Below are 26,693 nucleotides of genomic sequence, written 5' to 3'. Positions count from 1 at the left end.
GTAGTTCTTAACCCAGGCTCAACATGGAGGTAATGCTTATGCAGTTGGCTATGATCTTACCATTAACCCAGTCTAATGTTACATTAAGAGACTTAAACAAGTGACACTAAAAACTAAAATCATGGAGCTGATATGTGGAAGTATAAATACAGTATTTCTCCTTGCACACTACTTTAAAAGTCTAACTAACTGAATCGACAACCATCATGATTGTTTCAATACATCTAATGTGTATTCATAGCAAGAGTTGCTGTCTGGATTGACTGAAAACATGTTTAATGGGAGACTAGAGTTAGTCCTGAGTAGACCAAAATCTATGAATATCCATTAATATTACCAACACATTTAGAGATGAAAAAAAGTATAAATGCATAATGTGGTAATGATTAATCTGATTGATTAGTGATGATGTGATTAGTGATATTCTAACACACTGCCTGATACAGATGCAAAGATGTCTTACAAGGACTAAATCAAGCAAGCTAAGTGGATTTAAAATCAGACAGAAAATTGAAAATCCAGAACTGGTGTTTGTGATAATTTCTTTACATTTGTATATGAATGTGGTCACCGTTCACTTTAATTTGGAAAACAGCAGACTAATCATTGTCTAGGTAATTTCTAGATCATTCTTATAGTTTACTGTATATTGAGTAGGTATTGTTTAGTCATCCAGGCAGTGTGCAGTGAACAGAGGAGTAATTATAATGAGGTGACACAAGCATGCCCATTCAAACTGAAGGGACAATTGTCCCATCAGATTTTTGATCTATTTAATCTATTGGTCTTTGAAAATTAATTTCCAGGATTATTGGGTGTAAAATGTGCTTATCTTAAACACTGTTAGCATAAAACATGGCTTCTGCCAACTCATTTTAGAATACTGTAGTCTTAAATGTAATTTTTTATTTTTTTACTTTATCTTTTGTAAATAAATGAGACTAACAGATTGCCTTTTTGAAACGTACAATGTCATCTTTCTTAACACTGGAATGTTAGTAGCAGAATAAACAATACAGTGACCAAACGAAAACATTGAATAAATAATAGAACCATTAATACCAATGAAAAACTTTGATATTGTCTTTAATGGAAAAGCCAGTGACTAAACTCACAGTAGAGCTGTGTACTCTCAGCACACCTGTGTTCAACTCGCACTTTGTGAGATGCTAGATGGGAGTTAATTTGCATTGCAGGGTATTTATCCAGAACAAATCTCAAAAGTGCTGTAGCTTTAGGTGTAAAATTGAGGATTTTACTAGATATCAGAAAATGGGATGGCCGTAGTTAAGAGTACTGCTCCATAAAATGCTGGTGAAACTCCTTAATTTTTGCCAACACTATCTTCAGTTTCTCTTTTGGAGGAAGGATGGTCATTCTGTAGGAGAAGAATGTTAAAAACAGGTACAGTTAATCAACAGGGATTGAAAGAATTTCAAAATATCAATTTAACAATTGATAAAGTGTTAATATTACTCTTATTTGACTGAACTTAGTTGACAGTTTAATTCTGACAATTTATTTGGCATTTATAGTAGGTGAGACAGACTTCATAATTTTGATTAAACATCCAAAGAGCTACTGTCCTGCAGAGTTCAGCTCCAACTCCAATAAAACAAATATGAAATGGGTCATCAAGTTATTCAGGCTTAAAAGTACAGGTACACTGATCAGTGCAGATCCCTGGAAAAGTTTTGCTTAGGGGTGAATAAAGGCCCCCGTAGCAAATCCATACGTTTTTGTAAAATAAATATCCAGATTTCAAACGTAATAAACACTTTTTTTTCCCCTAACATCTGCTGACTGTGGGACATAGAAGACATCTTCTGATTAATCAATTTTATCGATTAACTCAAATGTGTAGTTTACATCAACTTTTTTAAATAAAAATCATTTTTCTTTTTAACATCCGCCGACTATCCAGGTTATCTATACCTGGTGACCATCAAAATAAAGTGTTAGCATATATTTAGCAGACATACTAATACTCTAATGACCACTAGTTGGTATGTAGTTGCAGAGTTACTTATCAATAACTGTCTAAAGGGTACCATCAAAATAATAAAACCGATATTATAATAAAAACAGTTCAAAGCAAATGTGTAATTTCACACATTAATCTGGTATCTGATCGTATGGCTGTTTGAGAGAAAGAAATATATTATTATTATTATTATTATTAATACTACTTATAAGTGGTCATTGACTGCTTTAAGTAGTATCAGAAAAATGGCAAGATATGAGACATATATATATATATATATATATATATATATATATATATATATATATATATATATATATATATATATATATATATACAGATAATAAATTATAACTATGAGAAATATAATCCATTGTAAAAGTGGATGCAAAGTGTTCATTGTGTTATAAATCATCATACTCTTAAAAGCTATAACTACAAATAAGTCAATATTATAATATATTAAAACTGTTCTTATGAATATTCATGAGATGATACAAGGTATGTTTTTTATAATGCCTTAAGAATACCCTTATAATGTATTATAAATACGGGCTTCATAGAAGTAATTAGCAAATAAGTCTTCATAAGTGTTAGCAAAAGGATTTGCCTTGTTGTTTTCAACAGTTCAGAAGATGTTAAATGCATCTGTATCTGTAATGAAATGTCCATCACATGGCTCCGGGGGGTGAATAAAGGCCCTCTGTATCAAATCCATTCGTTTTTGTAAGATAAATATCCAGATTTCAAACATAATAAATCCTTTACCCTCATTGAAAGGCTTGGAAGAGCAAGGACAATATTTAATATAAATCTGATTGGATTATTCTGAAAGAAGAAAGTCACATACACCTAAGATGCTTCGAAGTTGAGTAGAAGATGAACTGTCCCTTTAACAGATGATGAAAGACAGCAGCAGGTTTATACAGTATGATGCTGCCATGGAATGCACAGATATTGACTAGCATTCAATAACTTTTCACTAAAGACATAACTGACTGTGTTTAGTGAAAATTCACCAAGACGAACATTTTGACATACAAAATGCAAAGTATTTGTCTGTGTTTTCATAACCACTGGCCAATATAAAATATGAAACTGGTGTTTTGGGGGTCCTACGCAACATGCATACTTTGCATATAGGGAGGATCACCTCTGGCACTGATGCTGTTCGCTTTATTTGAACAATTAATTTTGATTTAATACCATTGTATCAGGTTTCTTGTTCAGACAGGACTGCATCATGTCAAACTGAGTTGAAATAGTTCTTTTTGCCTTAACTCAATGTTTTCATTTTGAAAGAAATTGTTTCAAACAAAAAGCTCAAAATTAATTTTACACTTCCTGTTTTTGGGCAAGTTACCATTGTGGTGAAGTGTGGAGTGTGCGCTTGGGTTGAGGACCTGCTAAATAGAATTCCAATGGGAGTTCTAGAGATGTAAATGGTGTCATCTTTGGACTGCCAAAATTGAACATGCGTTTAAGTATGTTATATTTAACTTACTAGTATGTCATCTTAACATTTTGCCTGAATTGCATGGAAAGTGGTTCTACAGAATGGAAACACGTTATCTCTACACAAATACTGAACTAAAATGAAGGTACTCAAATCAAATTAGACATTCCCAAATAACTTGGTTCAGTCTTGTCCAAAAAACTGATTCAATCATGTGGAACCACTGTCCATGATTGAATAATTTTCAACCAAAGAGTTATTTTTTTGAGTGTACAGTAGTACAGAGTGTACTTGGAGCAAGTTTGGAACTCAACCCTACAGGATGTTTGCTCACTTTTCCCAATGGTACATAAATTAAAAATAAAATAAAATAAAACGAACTTAAATTTTTATATAACTTAACTTTATACATTTTATAACTTAAAACTTGCTAAATATTTAACAAACTTTTTTGTATTGGCTTTTATTTCAGATGTTATTTCTCTCTTAATTACCCATAAGCTCCTCTTGGACTAGGACACCCACACCTTTGTCATAAGCATATCCAAGGCTAAACTCATCATTCTTGTTTGTATAAAGGGAGAATAACCTGAAATGGTAGGTGCCATCTCGCTGCCCAAAGCCGCTGCCGGGAACCAAACAGATGCCTGTTTCTTCCAGAAGCTTCATACAGTAGAACATATCTGGAGTTTGTCCCTTCTCCTAAAATTGGAGTGGATGGGGGATTTTGGTTAGAGTTTTATGATGCTGTTTAAGTCAACCAAGTAAAATATAATATATGACAGCTGTGTAAATGTGTTCAATTATAAAATTATAAAGAAATATTCAATTATATGTACAGAACTAATCTTCTAAAGCAAATAAAGGCCAAAATCTAAATTCTACTGTTTTAATAACTAGCAAAAGGGAGCACAATTAATGTAATCATTTTATTCACCATAACAACGATATCTGAGATCATATTTGAGAAAAAGAAACACCCACTGTTTTTGGCTGTAAACTGTTATTTGGACATTTCTAGGTTCATAAAGATCTGTGACAGCTCTTAAAGTTTGAGTGCACTGAAGAACTATAATAGGAGTGAGGGATTTGACCTTTAATTTTAGGGGTAGTCAATTATTTTGGGGTGCAGATGTCCCAGTAAATTATGGTTACTCTGTGGAATACGCCCTATGAATTCCAATAAAGTCACTTCAAAGTGTGCAGTCACATTAGCACATTAGCAAATGTCTGTTGTCAATAGTGTAGCAATTAGGGCCGGGACTCGATTAAAAAAATTAATCTAATTAATTAGAGGCTTTGTAATTAATTAATCGAAATTAATCGCATATAAATATTTGACCTGAGAACAGTGAGAAGTAATTTTTTTTCACATGGATTTATAGTATACCATTGAATAATGACTGAATACATAAGCTTAAGTAACAAAATATTGTTTATTTTTGTTCAACCAAGTCTAGCAGAGCAGTGCAATTTTTGCCATTAAGTGTAGCAATAGCATATTTAGAAACAATTTAGAAATAGTATATTTCAGAAATTCAGGGACCTTATAGGTGCTGGAACCTTCTGTAAACTGTTTTTTAAGTAAAACACAATACTGTCAAGTACACTCAGAACATTGAAAACCTCTCTCTGTTGCTTCAGAGGTCCAACACTCTTTAACCTTGGCCAAAACAATAAAGAGTTCAATATAAAGTGTAAAGTCCACACTAGTTGCTATATGTTTTGCGTTGAGGTGATACTTGAGGCTCGATGTGCTGCTGCGGTGATATGCGAACGCTAGTTGGTGCTTCAGTATAATCGGTCCGCCGAAACTCATCCAGTGAGAAACGTTCCGCGGTGCAAAAAGAAGTTATTAAAGATGCGGGAATTTTTTTTTTCTGTAATTAATTAATCTTAATTAACGCATTATTTTTTGTGTAATTAATTAATCTTGATTAACGCGTTAAAGTCCCGGCCCTAGTAGCAATATATTAAGAACAGCTCACACAGAATTCACTTTCAAACCAAGTAGCTGTCTGTTAGGAATCGGATAGGTATCTGATCAGTAAAAAAGGTACAAGTGAACAATTGTTAGGTTTAACTGATCACAAGTTCATCCTACCTTGGCCTCCAGGATGGCTTTTGGTGGGAGGTGGATACGTGGGAAAGTGTACATTGCACCCTGCACTGGGTTACATTTTATTCCTGGGACCTGATTCAAGATTTCTTGCGTCATGTTGGCCTTCTCTGCCAGTGCGGCTAAAGTGTCTGTGCGCTCCTGAAGACAACAGAAAAAAAGGTTTTATTTTAAACTACGATGTACTTAAACAAAAAAGTTAAAAATTAAGTTAGAAATTAAGATGCAAGAATATTGATATGGAGTGAAAACTGTATTCAACACAACAAAAATACTGAGTATATCTTAAAAATATAATTTCCTGGTCGAATACTAATTTCTTGTAGAGACTAAATACTATTGTCAAAATATAAAATTAACTTTGATTTGTACGCATGTACAGTATATTACACATTGTACGCATGTATATTATAAAACATATTATTAAAATTATCATTATAATTATCGCTATTTATTATTATGATATTTACAAATCCACTTTAGAGTGTCCAAAGCAAACAGTTAATGGGACAATATAGACCTTGATGAATGTGTCATATGAGGGTTCATCTGGTTGGGGTGGATTGACCACCACATCTAGAAGAGCCTGTCCAATCACTGGAGGACACAGCCGCACAGATACCAGCTTAGTGAGTTGAACTTTCACCTCAGGGTCTAGATTTACCACCTCCATATAACCACCACGAAAACCACACCTTAAAGAAGACAGACAGGCTTAGAGCTTAACTATTTACTTGTTTTTTAAGAACACTACTGTTAGAGCAAAACAAATTATTTATTTCACAGTATTTGTATATGTATGTTTTTCCGACATCATCTCACAACCTTCATTTCAAACCATGGAGGAACAATACAGGACATTTTATTTAAATCGACTACAAATGTATTTGTAATTGGTAAAAGCAGTATGTGATGATTGTGCTCAAACGTGCTTGCGTGAAATGCAAGTTCAAACCTCATTGGTTCTGGAGCTTAAAACAAGTGTGTTTAATGTTGCGTTTACCACATTCAGTAAGCTCTCTGTATGTGTTGATCAATGTTTACATGTGAATAAAAGCCAAAATTCATGTTTTCACCACATCAAGCAATCATGTCTTTTCAGAGGTCTTGAAACTTTTGAATTGTCAAACTTTAATGTAATGGGCTTTCAATGGAGGGACAGAAATCTCTCTAAAAAATAACTTAAATTGTGTTTCCAAGAAAGAGTTATGGATTCAAAATGACATGAGGTAAGTAAATGATGACAAAATGTAGATTTTTAGGTGAACTGAACCTAACTAAGAAGTTGTTAGGAAGATTGTGAATTGGAACCAGATTAAATCATTTCTATCATCTTTCCTATGGAATAATTCTCCCAAATCACCTAAAGATCGATTGCTCTTCTCTTGTTTTTGATACTCACTCTCCCATGTAGCACTTCGACGTTGAGTGAAAGGAAGCTAGTTCCACTTTCTCAGAGTATTCCAGACCCATTTCAAACAGCACCTTCTTAAAGGAGTGAAATTTACACCCATCCGCGTAAACATTGTCCTGATAAACCTGGAAAAAGCAGGGCAAGTTGAAAATATTAATAATGTGAGGTTTTTATTTATTTACAAAAAATATATATAAGCCTATCATATAAATCACCTCATCAGCCATGAGGAAAAGCTTTTCTGCTGCCGCAAATCGGATCACGTCCTCAATGCACTGTCGGCTTTGCACTTGACCTGTCAGGTAAAAACAAACCATAAAAGCCTTGCCATATTAGTTTAATGTTTTCAAACCCAATGGTTGTTGGACAGTTTGGATAATTGAGAAATCCTTATTAAATACTACTACAGGGTTCTGTAGGTTTTATGAAGGTAAATTTAAGACCTTTTCTTAAAAAAAACTTTTTTTAAAACCTTTCCAAGACCAAGTAATCGAAATTTAAAGGAAAATTGAAAGGAACAATATTGTATATGAAAGTCTAGCAAGCAGGCAATGAGCTGTATTAGCAACTTCCCAAAGATCTATGTTAGTTTTTCATTCATTTTACATAAAAAAAAAAATTATTAAGACTTAAATACAGAATAACCACTAGAATACGGAAATAACGTTTACATAGATAAGAAGACATATTGTTCTGAGAAACAATTGAACAATTAAGTGAGATTAAGATTAAAACAACAACAAATGTCAATGTGGTCAGAAAGAAATTCTCAAGAATGCTACTTTGCTTACACCATTGGCAGATATTTGTTCTTGGTTTAAGTATAAACCTATTTAATTTGATTAAATTCCCAAGAAAACAAGACTTATTCTTTATTTTGCATCTCAAGTAAATGTATCTTTTTTATATAATATAAAATGTTTGTTTTTTTTGCACTGCATGCAACATTCCATGCCGTAGATTTATGCATTTAAGACTTTCTGCTCTGATTTTGGGAATCACAAACTGACCACCATAATAAAAGCTGACAAACTGTCACCAAACCTGTGGGGTTTCCAGGATTGATAATGCACAGTGCTCGAGGGCTGCAGTGCTTCTTTGCTTCCTGCAGGGCGCGTTGTAACTCACTGATGTCCAAACTCCAGCAGTTGTCTTCATCCAGATAATAATTGATTTGTACAGCAGCCAACTCAGCCAGAGCAGCGGAGTACAGTGGATACTGGGGGATGGAAATCATCACTCCTGAACGAGACATTCCTTTTCCTGACACCAGCAATTTAAGCATGGTCTGACACATAGACAAAGACAGATCATTAAAAGTAATTCTGTCGTTGCGCAGTATCAACTTTTTATCCATGCATGGATCCAATGGGAAAGTTGTTGTTTCTATCATATATTCCAAGTTGGTTAGAATCTTAGGGATGCACCTACATTTTACTAAAAAATCTGAACAGAAATTGTTACTTAAATCTGATAACTTCTGAATTATTAAAACATGATCAGTTAATTTGAGCATCATAGGAGGATATTATCAGCTGGTTAAGATCAGTGTTTGATCGTTTAGAGTTAGAAAAACATAATATGTTTGTTACATTCTCAATATTTTGTCAGATTGCCTCAGATTATGTACTATACATTCACTTTAAAAAGAAGGTTGTTCATTGCTCCCTCTCTGTTGTGAGCCTGTGCACTCCTCTAAACCTGAGGGTGCTACACTGCTCTCGCGGTTGACTGCTGCACCTTTGTTCCAACCTTCTAGAAAACGGAATCCTTTGTGGATCCTCCTGAACTGTACATTCATCTTTCTCCATGTTTCTTTGACAAATGGCAGAATCTCAGTCTGATGCACACTGCATATGAGTTACCCACGCCTACTTATTTACATCTCAATGTATACACAGAATTAAAAAAATCTGTTACGGTTGACATTTTATACTGTGGTAACGATATATAACGTCATACCCACCAGCCCTGGCATTGTTTAGCATTGCTGCCAGCAAATGCTGGAAATCATAATTTCACACTGGGTTTTGATTCCGGAAAATTGCAAGAGAGCTTTTTGTGTGAACACAAACCTTTGTCAGAATGCACAAAAAATTGACAGCACTATTTACTTTATCTACAGGTCATTACATCTAAAATTTTGAAGTAAAATAAAGTAACGCAATAAAAATTAATTTCTTCTAAAGAGCGAGAAATTGTGCCAATTATCCGTTTCTGTGCCATGTTTCTCTAGACAGCAATATTACCACTTTATTACTGTGAACTATAATGCAGCTTTTTTACAGCAAAGCTATTTTAATGATAAAAGTCACAGGGCAGTGCTGACAAGTTGTCAGTGAGACTCTGGTCTAGAGTGTGTAATGCACATATCTATTTCATATAAATCAATTTGCATGTACACTTTTTACAAAATATCAGTGTTACATTTTGATCTGTTTGTCATATCTGCTTACCACGATTGCATCACTGGCTCCTGTGGATAAGTAAATGTTGTCAGGGTCACACGTGATTCCTCCATCTCGCCGTTCAATGTAGCGTGCAATGTCCTGACGAATCATTTCAATTCCCTGACTAGTACTGTAAGCACCTAAAATATCCAGAAAGCCACAAAAATTAATTAATTTGAAAAAATAAATGCCATGTTGAATCAATATCTTTGTCAATTATCCTTTCAGTGGTAATGGGATTTCTCATGACAATGAAAAACAAATATAGATATGAAAAAGTACAATGGAAGTCAATGTATACTGTCAACTGTCAACATTCTACAAAAATATCTTGTTAATTTTTCAGCAGAAGAAAAGATAAAACTCCTATAGGTTTGGAACAACTTGAGGGTGAGTAAATGGTGACAGACTATCCCTTTAGAGTAAAAATAATGTCCTTGTTTACAACCTTGTTTCAGCCTTTCAATATACAAATTTTACTGACTCTAGTTCTACTATAAAGACTATTTTTACCATCTAATGGTATTGTATCCTCCACTGAAGTCAAAATCACCATCAGTAACACAGACCATTTCTCAATATTAAAACATTATTAAATACTATTAATATTTATATAAAATATTATTTATTGAACAATAATATTTAATAAACAATAATAGCCATTATAAAAATAAATAAACACGCAAATAATTCCGTCATAACAACAAAGGCAGTGCTCTGATACAGCATTAAAGTTTTATAAAACGAATGGCCTCTGCTGCCCTAGAGCTCACATCTCAGAATCTTTGTAAATAAACAGCATATCAGGAAAGAAAATTAAGCTATGAGGGTTAGAAGTACTGTGTTCAGTATCACTGTACTGTTGTTTAACATACTAATTGTTCCCATACCCATTTTTTTTTTTACTTCATAACTCCATAAAACAGTTTTAAAAGAAGTGAGATAATGAAAAATACATTATATAGGACCTTTATACAGTGCTTGCCATTGTAAATACTGTAATGGCATTTTTCCTCTGCATTGTACGGCCCGGCTTGGCACAGCATGGCATGGTACTGTACAGCTCGGCTAAGTTTATGTTTCCACTCCAGTTTAGTACTGCTTTAGATTGGGTGGGATTATAGACATGTCGTTTAAGCTTTTTCATTGCATGTTGTACCTTGAAGCTCTTGTTGGATCCGCTCCTCGGCTATCAACAAGAGGAACGTCCATATTTCCTCAACAGACCACGAAACGTTCATTCAAAAAAAACCTCAGCCGAGGTGGAACTGAGAGAAGGTACACAGTGGAAAACCCCCCAAATGTGAGTCTATCGCCCACAGCCTCATTTTCCTTAACGTCAAAATTAATTTTGCGGCTAAGGCCTATAAATAGTCACATGTGCACATAATAGCACATGTGAAAATGTGAATGAGTACTAGTCAGGTCAAATCACTATCGAACAGATTGTACAAGCAGACTGATTGGTATAAAACAATGGAAGAAGCACCTTGCGAAAATATTCATACCCCTTCTTTTTTTTCACGTTTTGTTATGTTGCTGCCCTATGTTAAACTGCTTTAAATGACCCTTTTCCCCACATCAATCTGTACTCCATACACCGGTTACAGAGTGGTGCATAAGTGAATGAATGAAAACAAATGAAAGCAAACACAAAAGTCCATAGCTGTGACAGTTGGACCCCCACCATCTGTGCACTCCGCCGGGCTCCTTCGTCCCTCCAGCTCCACCTTGGTCTGTAGTCGACCATCTGCCACCTTGGGACTCCACTCCTCTCGCTCCGTACCTCAGGCTCTGTCAGACTCCTCCTACCCTCCAACACCACCTCAGACCTCTGTCGCTCTGTCTTCACTTCGGCCTTCTGGATCCCCGCCTCGGTCGCCGACGCCATCTGCTCCGCCTTGGCCCTCTGGATCTTCTGTGTTTTCCTGGCTCATCGGCTCTCCGTCTCCACCTCGCGTCATGTTGAAAAAGGGCTGGGACAGAGGGGGACTATGGAAGAGGACAATGTTCGAGAATGTTGGAGAATGTTCGAATGACTGGGAGGAAGACAAAAACCAGATTCCAGGGTGGTAATGATGGAGGGAGGGACGAGGGAGCCCGGTGGAGCTGGTGGACTGACGGACCATGGTGAAGCCTCTGGGTTAAAGGGCCAAGGCAAAGTCCAAGACTCGGTTTTGGTTGAGGTTGAGAATAAATCCTCAGTAACTGTTGAAGACCAGCACTATATTGACAAAAGATCACCAAATCATCCTCATACATAATGGTTTATAATGGTATGACCAACTATACAACCTGTTCTACAACCATTTAACAGCTTTGATAAATCATTCATATAATCATTAATTAAAAAGGGAGACAAAATGCTTCCCTGCCTGACTCAATTACAAACACTGAATGGAACAGACACGCAATTACCCCATTTTACAGATTAATTGATCAGCATAACAAAAAGCCCAAATTCTCACTAAACTTTGGGAACTCCTCTATTGTTTAACTTAAAAAAACAAAAACACATTTTCATGATTAACATGATCAACGGCTTGAGAAGCATCAATAAATTACAAACAAATTGTGGAATTATGCCTGTTATAAAAATATCCTTTAGAGCAAAAATAAACATATCAATGCCATGTTTCGGTTTAAAACCAAACTGGTTATCAGAAGTCAGTTTCAAATGTTTAATCTTATTCATTAAAATCCTTTCAATAACCTTGGATAAAGTAAAGTAATTATCCATGTAATTTATTTTAATTGTCTTTAATAATAGGCACTAACATAACAGATAAGATAGAATCTGGCAAAATACAATGATCTAAAAACCCAGTAAAACAAATAGCATGCAAATAATATAATTTTCTACTTGCAAATTGTAAATGTTCAGCAGATATTGTATCCATACCACATACTTTACCACATCTTTTAGCATCATAACTGCATCATTAAGTTCTTGTGGGGAGACATTTATAACTTCATCATTATCAGTGTTGCCCACTACAAGAGTTACTCTTAACACATTTAAACAGCTCATAATAATGCTTTTGCCACATTTGAGTAATCTCCTCTGACCCGCTTAATCCACTTATATTTGTTGGTAAAGATGTTTTACAATTGTTCATTTGATTTCTTTCTTTCCATAAATCATTTAGATTATTATTTTGCAGTTTCTTCGCAAGAGTCCGATCTCATAAAATGTTCATTCCTCTTGATGAAAAGTAATGCATACTTAAAATTTGTGTTTGCCCGTTTCTTGTATTCAAATAAAAGGACCATAATTATTTATGCCTGACTCAACCCAAGCTTTAAAAGCCTTTCTAGCCTCTGTATGAAACTCTTTTACAGATTCATTCTAACCTGGCTTAGAGGTACATATCTTATTATTATGCAGAGACCTGCTTGATGTAAGTAGAGACTCCACAATGTTATCATACAAGAAACATAACTAAATTCCATGTTGTGGGTTCTTACAATTAATATCACAGCATATATCTGTGTCTTTAGGTTAATCAATATTACTCAACAATGTGACAGGCTGAAAGCAATATACTTTAAGTTCCTTCTCAGTCAAATTAGACCAATCTAATATCCCTACCTGCATGTTGTTACTCACAGACAAAAGTGTAGGTAAAATGCCCAAATTTATAGACATAGAAAAAGGCACATGATCAGTAGTGGCAAACTCATAATTAATTATCATTGACTAAGTTGTGTAGATGCAATGATCCAACCATAAGGTTTTATGTCATGCATCTTTGATATGTGTGTAACTTTATCAGGTAAATTACCTGGAATGGACCAGACCATTATCAGAGCAAAACTCAATTAAATGATTGGCAAATAAGGAGCTACCATCAGAAACATCCATATCACCCACAATTAAAAAGCATGTGGTTCCATTATCTTGAATAAAGGACATAACACAAGCCAACCTGTTAAGGTATTCATATTCACTCTGTGGACTCTCATAAGGTGTATAAATGTTCAGAATGATTAACTTTTTCTCACCAAAAATGAACTAAATTCTTATTAACCAAATTAATAGACAAACTTTATGGGCCATAGTACTGCCATAGTACTGTAAAACCAGTACTACTGCCATAGTACACAGTACACCGGATTTCCTACCTTGAACTATTTTAGTGCTCAGGTCAGTGGTAGATTCACCCCATAAAAGTCTTTATGTATAGACTTAAGTCTTTCCAAGTCATGCTTAGGTAAGAAGGTCTCTTGGACACACAAAACATCACAGGACTCCAATAGTTTATCCACCACAAAACAGCGTGATTTATCTGCATCCCTATGACCAACACGCAGTCCTCTTAGCATTATATGACACCACATTGATCTTCATTTAGTTTAGTTTATCCTGAAGACCCACAAAGCTACTGCTCTCTTGTAAGCCTGCAGATGTTACGACAGGCACTTGGGCGATGTTCTTGCAAATCAGCCTTCTGATCCGAGGGCCGTGCTGCCACTGTCTACTCTAGAAGGCTCAGAATAACGGCGAACATAAATACCCGCCAGCCAAAGTTGTGGGTCATACATGTCAGCTATTTCATTACACTCACTGTACAGAGTATGTCAGCATCAATACTAAGGTAAAATCTAGTTGCAAACACACTCACACAGCTTAGTTTTGACCACTGGAATGTTGCTCTCAGTACAGGTATCAATAGTACCTATTTTCGTCCGCTGTTCCCGTTTCAAGCGAGCCTGCACAGCTGCATTATTGGACTGCCCAGTTACGCTCGATGGCCCACAGCACCTCTAGCATGTACTACTGCAAAAGCCGCCATGATGGATGGGATTGTTTGAAGAAGAAAAGGTGAAGGCTACCATGAGTCCTGTGATTTGCCAACAGTGAAGCATCCTGAGACCATCCATGTGTCGGGTTGCTTTCCAACCAAAGGAATGGTCTCTCATAATTCTGCCCAAAAACACTGCCATGATTAAAGAATGGTATCAAAATGTCCTGCAAGAGCGACTTCTTTCAACTATCCATTAGCAAATTGGTGATGATCTGTGCATTTTCCAGCATGATGGAGCACCATGTCACAAAGCAAGAGTGATAAAGAAGTGGCTAGAAGAGCATTACATTGAAATTTTGAAACTGTGGCTAGGCAACTCCCCAGATCTCAATCCCATAGAGAACACTGTGATCAGTCCTCAAAAGGTGAGTGGCCAGGCAGAAGCCCACGAATTGTGATCAACTCTGAGAACTACTAAGGCAAGAATGGATCGCCATCAGTCAGGAATTAGCCCAGAAGCTAATATCCAGCATGCCAGAGTGAACTACAGAGGTTATGAAGAACTATGAAGAAATGTCACCTTTATTTTGATATTTAACTGTGTTTCATGTTGCTGTCATGTGCTTTCCTTCCCTGTCATGTGATCCTGCTATTGGTTCCTTTGTTCCCATATCTTTTATGGTGGTAGCCATCCTGTGTGTTTGGGCTACTCACTGCTCTGTCCATGAATCTGCCCCAGCTGAATCTGCCAGCTCTGCCCTGGCTTCCTTCTCCACCGCCTCTGACCTAGTGGTCTTCTGCTCCATGTGGGCTCCCTGCTTTGCATGCTGCGCCACTGCTTCATGGCCGAGGTCCTCCACTGCTCCATGGTCCAAGTACTCCAGTGCTTCATGCTCCAGGCCCACCTTTGCTCCACTGTCTAGACCTGCCCTTGCTCTGGAGTCCAGGTTCACCACTGCTCCATGGTCTGCCTCTGCTCCACGTCCCAGTTCCACCTTGGTCCCAAAGTTCTGATCCTCTGCCATGCTATGCAGTGTTTCCCATAAACTTGCACTCTATTTGTGGTGGCATATATATGCAAATTCATTCTCTGCCAGCAGGAGGCGCTTGTAGAGTGGGTGAGATCGAGGTTTCCACGGTAATGGCTGTACACAAAGCTGCGCTCTGCTCACAAATGCTGCTTTATCAGACATTGCATGCAAGATGAAATGAAAATGACATCCAAAATGATTCCTTCAGAAGTACAGTAATATAAAATCAAACTGGGCAAAATCATTAGGGCATCTGGAGCAGCCTTTACAGGGTGGGATATGTCACGCTGGTTTTTGGGTTTTGTTTCTTGTTACCATTTTCTTGTCTTGTATTTTAATTTTCAACCATGCTTCATGTTCCTGGCATGCGTTTTCCTACCCTGTCATATGATCCTGTTATTGGTTCCTTCTTCAATGTGTCATGCCGTGATTGGTTGTCTTATTCATGTGTCCGGTTTCTCACTGGATGAATTGTCTCATATGAGCTATATTTTCTGGTATGTGTAGCCCCTCATGTGCCAGTGTCTCTGGTTGAGTATTGTTTATGTAACCCCCTGTTAGTGAGTCTTGTTCATGCTTTTGCTAAGCCAAGCCTTGTTCATATTTTTGCCAAGCCAAGCTTTGTTCCTGTTTTTGCTCACTGTTGTATTTTTAATAAACTGCACATGGGTTCAGTGGACTAATCTTTATTGTTAGACCTTTTTCCAATTTTCTATGGTCCAATCAGTTTCATGTTCTAAGTTGACAGCTCTTCTGCATTCTTCCTTTGAAACTAATGGTTATTTGAATTACTCTTGCCTTTGTATCAGCTCGAACCAGTCTGAACATTTTTCTCTGACCTCTGGCACCAAAAAGGCATTTTGCCCACAGAACTGCCACTCACTGGATATTTTCTCACATTTAGGCTGCTCTCTGTAAACCCTAGATATAGTTTTGCATGAAAATCCCAGTATATCAACAGTTTCTGAAATACTTAGACCAGCACATCTGGCAACAACCAAAGTCACCTTTCTTCCCCATTCTGAAGCTTAGTTTGAACTCCATCAGATAATCTTGACCCTGTCTAAATGCCTAAATGGACTGAGTTGCTGCCATGTGATTAGCTGATTTGATATTTGTGTTAACAAGCAGTTAGACGGTTGCGACTAATAAAGTGGCCTGTGAGTGTATATATGGCTGTGTTTAAACTTGGCATTAACATGCGATCACCATCATCAGATCAGGCAGAGCGGATCATCAATCAATCAAAACACATTTACACTTGACATCAACTAACTTTTCTATCTGGATAAACAATTGGATCTTTCTTTCCCACACAATATTTAAATAAGCCTGCAGAGAATGGCCCAGTGCAAAGTCAACCTGAAGTGGGTGGGTTTAAAAAGCATTTTCAGTCATGGGACATTTTACAAATCAAAGAGAAGTGTAGGGGCCGTTTCATAGTCAACGCATCTGTACACATACGCATCCCCGAGGCTATGCATCATTACGCTTCGGCCACCATTATGCGTCGGTGCGTAGCCAAATGTGTCGTCCTAGTTTTTGATACTCGACGCGCCGATGCACGCAATACTATGCGTTGTCGGTGGGGGCGACATTGCAAGTATTGTACATTAATTCAAGTATATTGTGTTTACAGAAGAAGAAGAAGGTTTGAATACAATGGCGGGCGAAGAGGAAAAATGTCTCTCCTCGTCCAGGCTTCGCATGGGAAGCACCAGAGACACAAATTCCTCATTCTGATCTCTTTTTTGAATTAAAGGGGGAACATACCACCGTCTATCTCTGCATTGCCTTTGTTGCCGCCGATGTAAAATCAGCAACAGAATACACTCCTCTTCAGTTGCCATTATGATCTGAATATCATGCGACCCGACTCTACTAATATCACCCGGCTCTACTACCCCCTGTTGCGTGAGCGGTGTATTGCATACACGCATTGACCGTGATGCTTGCGTCCACTGTTTAGACTATGAAAGGGAGCGTGTCGCTCGCGTTGCTTGCTCGCTTTCTCGCGTTGACTATGTAACGGCCCTAGGAGTCACATTAGCGCTACACATGGGTGTTCTCCATCTTTTTTGGATTACCCTCATGTTTCATGAATTAAAAAGTCTCCATCGTTCCTTAGACAGTGTAAGTGTGACAGATCACCCAACCAAAACAATAACCTCCATTTGTCTATCCTCCATTTTGTTTTCCGGATTTACTCAGTGTTTTCTTTTGTTCCCATTGTTTAAAAGATCTCCTCCTTCACCCCGAATTCCTTCCCCTTCTGCTGGAGCAGGGGGACTGCTTGCTCGAGGGTCATACAAGATTATTTCTGGCTAAAGCCCTTCTCACCACCTACCTGGACGATGCGCTCAGCACGTTCTATGACAGCAGCTTCAACACCGCATCCAGAGTGCCCAGAGCCCAGCCCATCATCTACCAGATGCACATCCCCAAGCCCACCACTGACGGAGATCCGGAGCCTGCCGACGAGGCATCCCTGCATAGAGCAACAGAGCTGAGGATCGCAGCGGAGCGGGAGGCAGTGAATTCAGTCAAGGTGTGTGAGCCAGCAACAATGCCTGCTATGAGGGAGAAAGCCAAGGATAGTGTGAGAGAGGATTTCTGTACTCTGCACCGCAGCATAGGGTGAGCAGAATATGGCATTGCGAAAGTGCCAAAATGAAGGGAAGAGGGCTCCAGCCCCCAAATCCAGTCAAAAGTGCCCTCCAATGCCCACTCCTAGAAAGCACCCTCCAGTGCTCAATCCTGTTCTGATGTTCAACCTAGAGAGGGCTACTGATCCGGTGAGTAGCCCCGAATGCCTGGAGGCTCACAATTGCCCACCCTCGCACCTGCTCCTGCTCCTGCCGCCTCCACCACTGTTGTCTGGCAGCCCCTCTGCTTGCCCTCAGGCCACCACCTATGTGGTGCAAGCTCTGCAGGACTGCCACTCTCCAGCGTTGCCGTGGCTGGAGTCTCCCTTGACTTCACCTCCAGCCTCCGAGGCCTGTTGACCCTTCGGCTCCACCTCGGATTCTAGATCCCTCGTCTCCACCGTGGCCCAGCAGTCCACACGCTCCGCCAGGCTCCCTCATCCCTATAGCTACACCTTGGTCTGGCGTCGACCATCCTGCGCCTCGGGACTCCACTCCTTTGGCTTAGCCTCATACCTCCATCCCTCAAGCTCCGTCAGGCTCCTTCATCCCCTCTGCTCCACCTCAGTCCTCTGTCACTCTGGCTCCACCATGGCCTCCCGGATCCTAGTCTCTGTCTGCCAGCCCCCTCCCGGGTGTCCGTCCTCTTCCGTAACCGCCTCCCAAGTTCCCACCCAGGCCTCCCTCTGTTGTTGTTATGGTGCAAGAATGCACTTTCCAGGAGGGGGCATAATGTCAGGATCATGGACTGTCTGTGTCATTTTTTGCCCCTGTTTCTGTTCCCTTATATGGTCAGGTTCCTGTGTTCTGTTTAGTCCTAGTACATTCAGTTTGTGTTTGTCAGGTCTACTTTGTCCATACATGTGTCATTCCTCGCTCCTGTGTTGGATTACCCTCAGTGACGGAAGACTAATGAATGTAAATTTAAGACTTTCAAGTTTGTATTTCTACCTTTTTGTGCTTTACTGAGGTGTGGGGAGTTCACTTTTAAATCACTCCATTAATCCTGCCATTATTCAAACTATGTCAGATATTATTTTAGACCATCACCAACCGACTTTATTGCTAAAGTACTCTAAACTAGCTGTTTTCAATTCCAGTCCTCACAACCCCCTTACTCTGAGCATTTTGTATGTCTTTCTTTGTTAACAGACCTGATTCAGATAATCAGCTCATTAGAAGTGAGCTCAGTGCATGAACTATGTTCCGACTAACATGGTTCCTAGATAGTGTTCATTGCTCACTATTCCCTGAGCAGGGGAAATCTTTTGAAGTTTATATACTGTGATGTACACTTCGCAGGGCACTTACATTTGAATACAACAAACGTCTGAAGAGATAAGAGAGACATGTGCAGAGCAGGAGGTCTCGAGGACTGTAACTGAGACCCGCTGCTCTAGACCCTTAACACCAAACACAAATATTTACCTATATTACGACTATCCTGCACTAGTAAAATTTTGAATAGAAGCTATGGATTCCTACGTGAGCATTTTGGCAGAGTGGAAAATTAGACAAAAAACAATAACCAATAATTTGCATTGTCCTTGTGACATCAGTCAAAAAGGCGAATCAAAGACTGAACAAGATTTCAGCAACAGTTAAGTAGTTGCTCATTTTGATTTTGATCTAATTCAATCTAACTTAAAAGTTTTTCCTGTACCGAGACTTCCTCCACCACATGCTTGCAGAATGCGGCGAGCTCTACTTTTGGCATCTTCTGGAAATTTGCTGTCTTCAAGAAGATCTGGATAAGAGCACAAAGCCAAGACCTGACAAAACAAATTGAGCAAATGTACAGTATGTACAAAAACTACTGTTTAAAATTTAGCATGACATGCAAAATATCTTGTAAACACACCTGTCTAAAGAAGGTGATGGGTTTCTGGCCCATAGCATGGCAGTCGCCGATGTTGGCTTTAATGACCTCTGTGAATGGCTTTTTTATTCCCTACATTGACGGAGAAATTAATGAGAAAGTAGGAAAGATAGGATAACAAAGATAATTAAAGTAAGAAAGAAATAGGAAAAAGAACATAAATTTACAACTGGGCTTTTTAAATAATTAGAGAATTTTCATCCAAGATTCCTTAAAATAGATCATTATATTTTTTCACCAATTTCTGTAAATAAGTAAATTAGACAAATTTGCTTAAAAGGAGGGTTGCAAAAATTAGTAAACCCTTGATTAAATTCAACAAACGTGTAATCTTGTTGTATGTATTATGTTTTCCATAACTTTAAGTACTGTATACTGCTCTGATCCTTTAGGGTAAAAGTACAAGTTCACTGCAAATTGTCACATCTCCAAGAGGTCAACCTCTTTGTGTACCCTGAGGTTTCATGGAGGGGGTTGCTCAAATTGTCTCCTCAAAATTCCCTCAAAGGTGCTTTCAGGTAGATGCGAAAATTTGCATTGAACATGCACACTTCAACACCTTAAGTGTTTACCACCTGTAAACCGAAAATGTCTGGACCGTTCCACAGGTGCATGTGCAATAATTCTATATGGTTTAAACCCTTTCCAATAAAGATCTGTAAAGCTTATTTGGATTTTATAAAAACCATATCTTTAAAATACAGTATTTTAAAAAGGGACAGTATCAATAACAATATCATAAACGGATATTAAAATATGGTGAAGGTTTTGTGCCTCAGTACTGATAAAAGGCTAGAAATGATCCTGGCTGCAACTGACTGCAACACTCTCCTCATACTGCAGTTGATGGCACTGTTGTTAATTGGGGAAGAGTTTTGAAGTACTTCCACTTTTGGATACACAATATTTTAGAAACATTTATATTTACCCTAACAAGATTAGACAATTCTGCATTGATCTAAATATTCTTATTTTATTTAAATTATAATCACATAGTTTAACCATATATTATGATGTGTTTAAAGCTGCGGTAGGGAACTTTTGACGCTCTAGCGGTTAATAAACAGAACTGCTTGTGTCTTGCGGAAGAACATCGTAGCCGGAACTACTTCTCTCTGTTTATGTCTATGAAGAATCACAAAGGTACTGGTTACTCTGCCGCGGTACCCCCGAAGCAATCTAAAATAGTCAGAATATAAACACTTATTATAGGTGCACCCTTGTGATTCAGGACAAGCTAAAAACACGGTTTGGAAAATAGATTCATGGTGTACTCGCTTATTATATACATTTTTCTACATTTTGAACACAAACAAAGTTACGTACCGCAGCTCTGATTGGTTGATTTCTTACCGGGAGCGGTCAGTAACTGCAAATGGCAATAGGACCACTGGGAGGAGCCAGAGGAGCTTGATTTTTTTTCACAGATTATCTTTCTCATATTCTACTGTCAGGACATAATGACAGGTTTAACAAATATGTAAAAAAATATATATTTACAAAAGTTACCTACTGCAGCTTTAAAGGCATTATGAATGTTCCTCTTATTTTTCATAAACAATAGTATTATAATATGAATTTACTATTAAGTGCAGGTAAGTTCAGCTTTGCAATGTTTAATAATCACTCAAGATGTGTTAAAAAATAACTAAAATATGTAAGAAGCAGGAGGTGTCATGTACAGGAAATATGCTTGCAGCAGATAACAGATCATCATCTCTGAGAAACTGTCTTACAGTGGACAGCCAACTAAAACAAACTGTACAGAGCATTTGCTTTCTAGAACACTGGAGGAACATCACGCAAACCTTTCTAAGCAACATAATGAAACAAGATAATACAATTTTGAAAGTGAACAACAACTTATAGGTACAACACTAATACTTTCATAACCACTTGATGTGTTCAATTTTTTTTTAATAAAAGTTACATTTAAATGCTCTAATTATATAATATTAATAATAATAAATCACAAAATATAACTTTTACTAGATAGAACTATTAAAGAAAAAAAAGAGTATTTAATAAAATAACATAATAATAATTTGAATATACTTCCCATGCTTTTGCGAATTTCATACCTCTGTGTTCCAAAGTTCCAAAGAAGTGAAATTGTATTTCTTTGCTGATTTTTTGAGAATAATTGAAAAAAAAAAGACAAGAAGCATTTATAGAGAAAAAGAGCAACAAGTGTTTCTTGATAAAACAGATCTCAGACCTGTAACTTTACCCTGTGTGACAATTTCCTATTTCTATCCCTAACATGACAAGATCAGGCACACTAGGGTGATAAGGCTGTAAGCATTAACAAAACAAGCTAACACTGTATATAAAATGCAGATAGAGACATTTTTACTAATGAAACGAAGACAATGAACACATAACAAATACATGGATGATCTGTAAAGTAGTAATGTAAAAAGTAAATGCACGGTTTAGTTGTCACCAGGGCACAGTAAGCTACATATCAAAATCAGTGGCAATACCACCATCATACCACCACAGTATCTAACTTTGTTAAACCTTGATTGTGTTGAGATCACAGGTAAGACTCGGGTAGGCAGCTCACCAAGTTTTAAGACACAGCCATCATCACTTTAGTGTTATCTAGCTCATTTCTATCAGACTGTTGTCTGTGTTATGCAGATTTGGTAGTCACTGTTGTTATGATGTATGCATTAGGTGACACTGAGATGAACGTTAAAGATAATTGAGTTTCATTTGTCAAAATGTGTAATACACAACAGAGCTCATAGCATGAAATGGGCTACTCTAATCCACAATGCAATGCACTCAGCCTTGCATTACCAGTATGAAAACTGAACTAGATGTAGTATCTCTTTCTTGACTTATTTTCTGTGTCTGAAACTTAAGGTGACCTCTGCCAGGTCAGTCAGTGACTTCACACACAAGACTTTTGAGGCACCACAATGTCTGATAATCTTAAAACAAAACGAAAGTTGTATTTAGAGACATCCAATCATATTTTTGGATAGGCAAATGCACATATTTCTTTCAAAGCTCTTACAGGATTTTACACAAACACTGGATTCACATGCTTATAGTTAACACTAATCCAAAGTTGGTTGAAATAATAATAATTATTTATATTTCTGTAATCATAACTATGTAAACTATATCTGCCACATGCAGATTAGGCTATACGGAAACCATATATAAGATATATGAACGGCTTACCGATGTATGCCATTATAACGTTTGCAGATCATTGGTTTGCATACTGTTTTGAATAGAAACAGAAAGCTGTAGTATGCAGTAGCCTATACTAGTATTTAATCAGAGAGCCAGTCGACTTTTAAAGTCAACTTTTAAAAAAAGTTAATAAATCAATAAATAATTTGCGATCTGATGTTTCTGATCGCCTATACGATTTTAATGAGTTTATGAGTAGATGAACTGACACTCACCATCTTGAGTTCTCTTTCGATCTGAACTGCCCTCTGGACGATGGGACCTCGTACAGCGTATTCCACGCGTTTAACGTTCGGGTTCATCGTGTCCATCGTCAGCACCCTCTCACGGTATTCACCGCCGTTTTCAGTCATTGTATGTCCGTGAATTCCTTTTCTGATAATTGCTTGTGTAAACCTGGAGATAACAGACCAGACGTGCACTGCTCAAATAAGACGTCAGTAATCAAGAACGTCACGCATGCACATCCTTTGTTTCCCTCTTCTTCTACTTTCTTAGAGGAGACAAATTGACAGGTGTGTGATGGCACTGTATCCGTTAGTTTTCTTCTTTTTCATCCGCTCTTGATTCTATATTAGCTCATAGAACCTGTGGAAAAGTTATAAAATCTTGCACACAGATAAAGTTTGGTGCAGGGCTCAAATCACTAGGTGGAGTTGGCATATGCTGGGTGGGGGGGTGTGGCTGTGTGCATCATACCTTTTTTTCTTTTCTTTTTTTTCTTCATATATATATATAATTCCATTTTCATTATGGCTGCACAACAAATATAAATAAATATGTTTTATTAATGCGATAGCGTTATCGCGAAGGCTACCATTACCGTTAACAGAGTCCATAGACGCTGAAGAAGGACGCAAAGATCGAGGACGTGCGAAGAAATCTCAACTATTAAATTGGGGATGATATTTATATGAATGTATCTGAATATTCATCAGAAAAGTTTAGATGGCATTTTTTCATTTTACCTCCGTATAATGCTCATGGTGCCATGGTCTTTAGAAGCACTTTGTTTACAGTGGTAACTAAGGAAACACTATATTGCCAACACTGTTCCCTAAATGCCACCTGCTGTCAGAGTTTTTGTCAGCTGTTTTTGTTTCGTCCTGATTTTTTAAGTAGCATAATTTTACAAAGCTAAAAGTAAGACCATTCTCATTATTCTGAAATAAACAAATAAAATAAATTAATAAAAATAAAATACATTTTGCTTCAAATGTAGAAATTATACATTACAATTTAAATATAAAACTGCTCTTGCTACATGTAGCATCTTTGTTTGGATTATGGTCCAGATTTTACAGTTCAGCCTGTAATAGAGCAAATAAACATCTTGTTCATGTACACATATTTCCATTCTTTCTTGTCTCTTTGATAAATTACTAATTTTAAGAATGTTTGAATCGAAGAAATCAAGACATATATATTAGTATTGCAATTTTACTTCAAATATTAAAATAACTGATTAAATATTGCAGCATAGCATTGGATGATAACACTTTATCATTAAGTCAACTACTAACTAGTTGACTTAATGTCAGTTTTTTTTTTTTTTTTTTTTTTGAATGATCGGTGGAGGAATTGGCTGTGATGCAAGGGCAATGCAGCTAAAATCTTGCCTAGGGCACCAAGTTGGTCAAGGCCAGCCCTGATTTGTAGTCTTTAACTAAGTAATTGAATTTCTAAAAAATCTTTAAGTAGTACAGGGATCCTCAAATCTGGCCCCAGAGATCCACTTTCCTACAAAGTTTAGCTCTAATCATAATCAAACACACCTGAGCAAGCTAATCAGGATCTTTAGGATCTTCAGGTCTTCAGGATCATTAGAAAATCACAGGTAGTTGAGTTTGATCAGGGCTGGAAATAAACTCTGCAGTGCATTGGCCCTCCGGGGCCAGATTTGAGGAACGCTGCCTAGCACTACGCTGCCTAAACTGTCCAAAATTTACGTTAATAATAAGGGCTAGAAAGATTTTTTTTTTTTTTTCTGATTTCTTTTGCTTAAGATGACTCGATTTGTACCCTAATATGTCATGAAGACCAGTGGTTTTCAACCTGTGGGCCGCGGCACCCTAGTATGTCGCGATGGTATTGCAGGTGGGCCGCCAATTACTATAAAAATAAATTACAATATTGTTAATATATGTAAAAATGACTAAGTCATTACATAATAACATCCTTTCATATATATATAATTAAATGACAAAAAATAAATATTAAACTGTAGTATGCTTCCACTATTCGAGCTCGCTGATTGGTCAAAGAATAAACCACCAATTTATCTTAGATATTTTTGCTGCATATGCTACAGAACAACAAATTCAAACATGCATAAATGGCTGTCAACAGGGTCAACATAAATGGCTGTTCCCTCTTGACTGCTTGCTCGGCTGACTGTCTACCTGCTGACTGTCTACCTGCAAAAAGTACCCAGCTATTTAAATGGGGTCCAGCAGCTACGCTAATGGTGTCTCTATTTGTTTCTCTGCCTGTTGGTGGGACTTATGAATGTGCTGCTAACATTGACTCTTAGGAAACTCTGTGACTGAAGTGAGATCAGTGAATTGCTGAATCTTTTTCCTTATGGAACTTTGTGTGCAGGACATCCCCTTGTCCCTTGTACAATGCTGATGTTGATGAATACGTGCCCAAATTGAAGTGTTCACTGGGAGCTGATGAGATGGGTGCAGCCTGCTCAACGGTAATTCTAGTTTCCTGCCATGAGACAAGCCGGGGATACCCCAGTGGTGACATGTTGGGTAGCACGATAAAGCTAACCACAGAACTTTTTTCAGATGTTTTACCAAAAACCCATTCAAAAAAACTATAAATTACAAACTTACTTCTTATAGTACTCTACTCGAGTCTTGTATTCTCTACTAATGACCAGATGAGATTACTCATGTGAGATATATGGGGAACCGTGTGTACTGATGGGACATCAGGACAGGTTTAGGAAGCAGTGTTTTTCGGTTATTTCTATATTAACATAACCATGCCTCATATTGATCATATACTTTAGTTTTTGGCCGCACATAAACAGGTTTTGGTCTATGAAAAACATTAAGGAAACAGGTAAAAAAAAAAAGATTTTGTAATTCTGATTATATTCTGTGGTGATTTTCTTTGTTGCTAAAACATTTAACTGCTGAGCTTGTGTTTTCTCAGAGTATGTTTTGATTACCGGAAGGCGTAATGTTGTTCTCTGCCATTCAGCTAATGATACTGGAAACATACAAGAACTTACTTCTCTTTACTTTCAACTTTGCATTTTTGCTCAAATTTTTTACAACTTTTATTATTGTTATTATTTAAGTGGATATATGAAGTCAGTTCCCCTCTAATTAAAACAGTAATCTCATCATCACATTAACTTTTTGGATGTTCCACTAATGTCTGCAACCACAAAGTGTCACAAATTTTATTGTATTTTCTTATCATTTTAATAAAAATGGTCCATTGTTTTGTCATTTCAAACTTTCATTTCAAAAGCAAACAAACACAAGCTTTCTAGACACACTCTAATGATATCAGTAATATTTTCAAACAAATCATGAAGTACATTTTTTACACTTTTGTAAATAGTTGCACATTACCTTTTCTGATCGCTTTTGGTCATTAGTCTCTGTCTTCCAACTATTTATTCTGATCTTCTTCCCTCTTTTCTGTGCACAGTTTAAAAGACAACTCCACCAATGTGAAGACCATGTGTTCATATATGACATCAGAGGTTTCTTCCTGCCCACCCCTTTCA

The 26,693-nt window shown here is 37.3% G+C and overlaps 1 protein-coding gene and 1 long non-coding RNA gene across 2 annotated transcripts; one reads left to right on the top strand and one right to left on the bottom strand.

Moving 5' to 3' along the window:
* Nucleotides 1-1,067: 1,067 nt before the first annotated feature.
* LOC113056278 (alanine aminotransferase 2-like) lies at nucleotides 1,068-26,693 on the bottom strand. Its single transcript, XM_026222917.1, has 12 exons — nucleotides 26,536-26,693; nucleotides 23,155-23,335; nucleotides 19,709-19,798; nucleotides 19,511-19,619; nucleotides 9,430-9,563; nucleotides 8,018-8,261; nucleotides 7,189-7,268; nucleotides 6,962-7,098; nucleotides 6,080-6,254; nucleotides 5,545-5,700; nucleotides 4,030-4,142; nucleotides 1,068-1,378 (listed from the first exon to the last, which is right to left on the bottom strand). The coding sequence occupies exons 1-12, from the start codon at nucleotides 26,556-26,558 to the stop codon at nucleotides 1,288-1,290; spliced, it is 1,533 nt and encodes a 510-aa protein (XP_026078702.1). The 5' UTR covers nucleotides 26,559-26,693; the 3' UTR covers nucleotides 1,068-1,287.
* LOC113056279 (uncharacterized) lies at nucleotides 23,575-26,263 on the top strand. The gene is made up of 3 exons (XR_003277679.1): nucleotides 23,575-25,036; nucleotides 25,289-25,406; nucleotides 25,541-26,263. It is a non-coding gene; the product is annotated as an uncharacterized LOC113056279 (long non-coding RNA).

The sequence above is a fragment of the Carassius auratus genome, chromosome 37 (assembly GCF_003368295.1).
Source record: "Carassius auratus strain Wakin chromosome 37, ASM336829v1, whole genome shotgun sequence".
Classification (NCBI taxonomy): domain Eukaryota; kingdom Metazoa; phylum Chordata; class Actinopteri; order Cypriniformes; family Cyprinidae; genus Carassius; species Carassius auratus.
The sequence above is the reverse complement of the archived record's forward strand: the minus strand, read 5'-3'. Positions and strand labels throughout refer to the sequence as shown.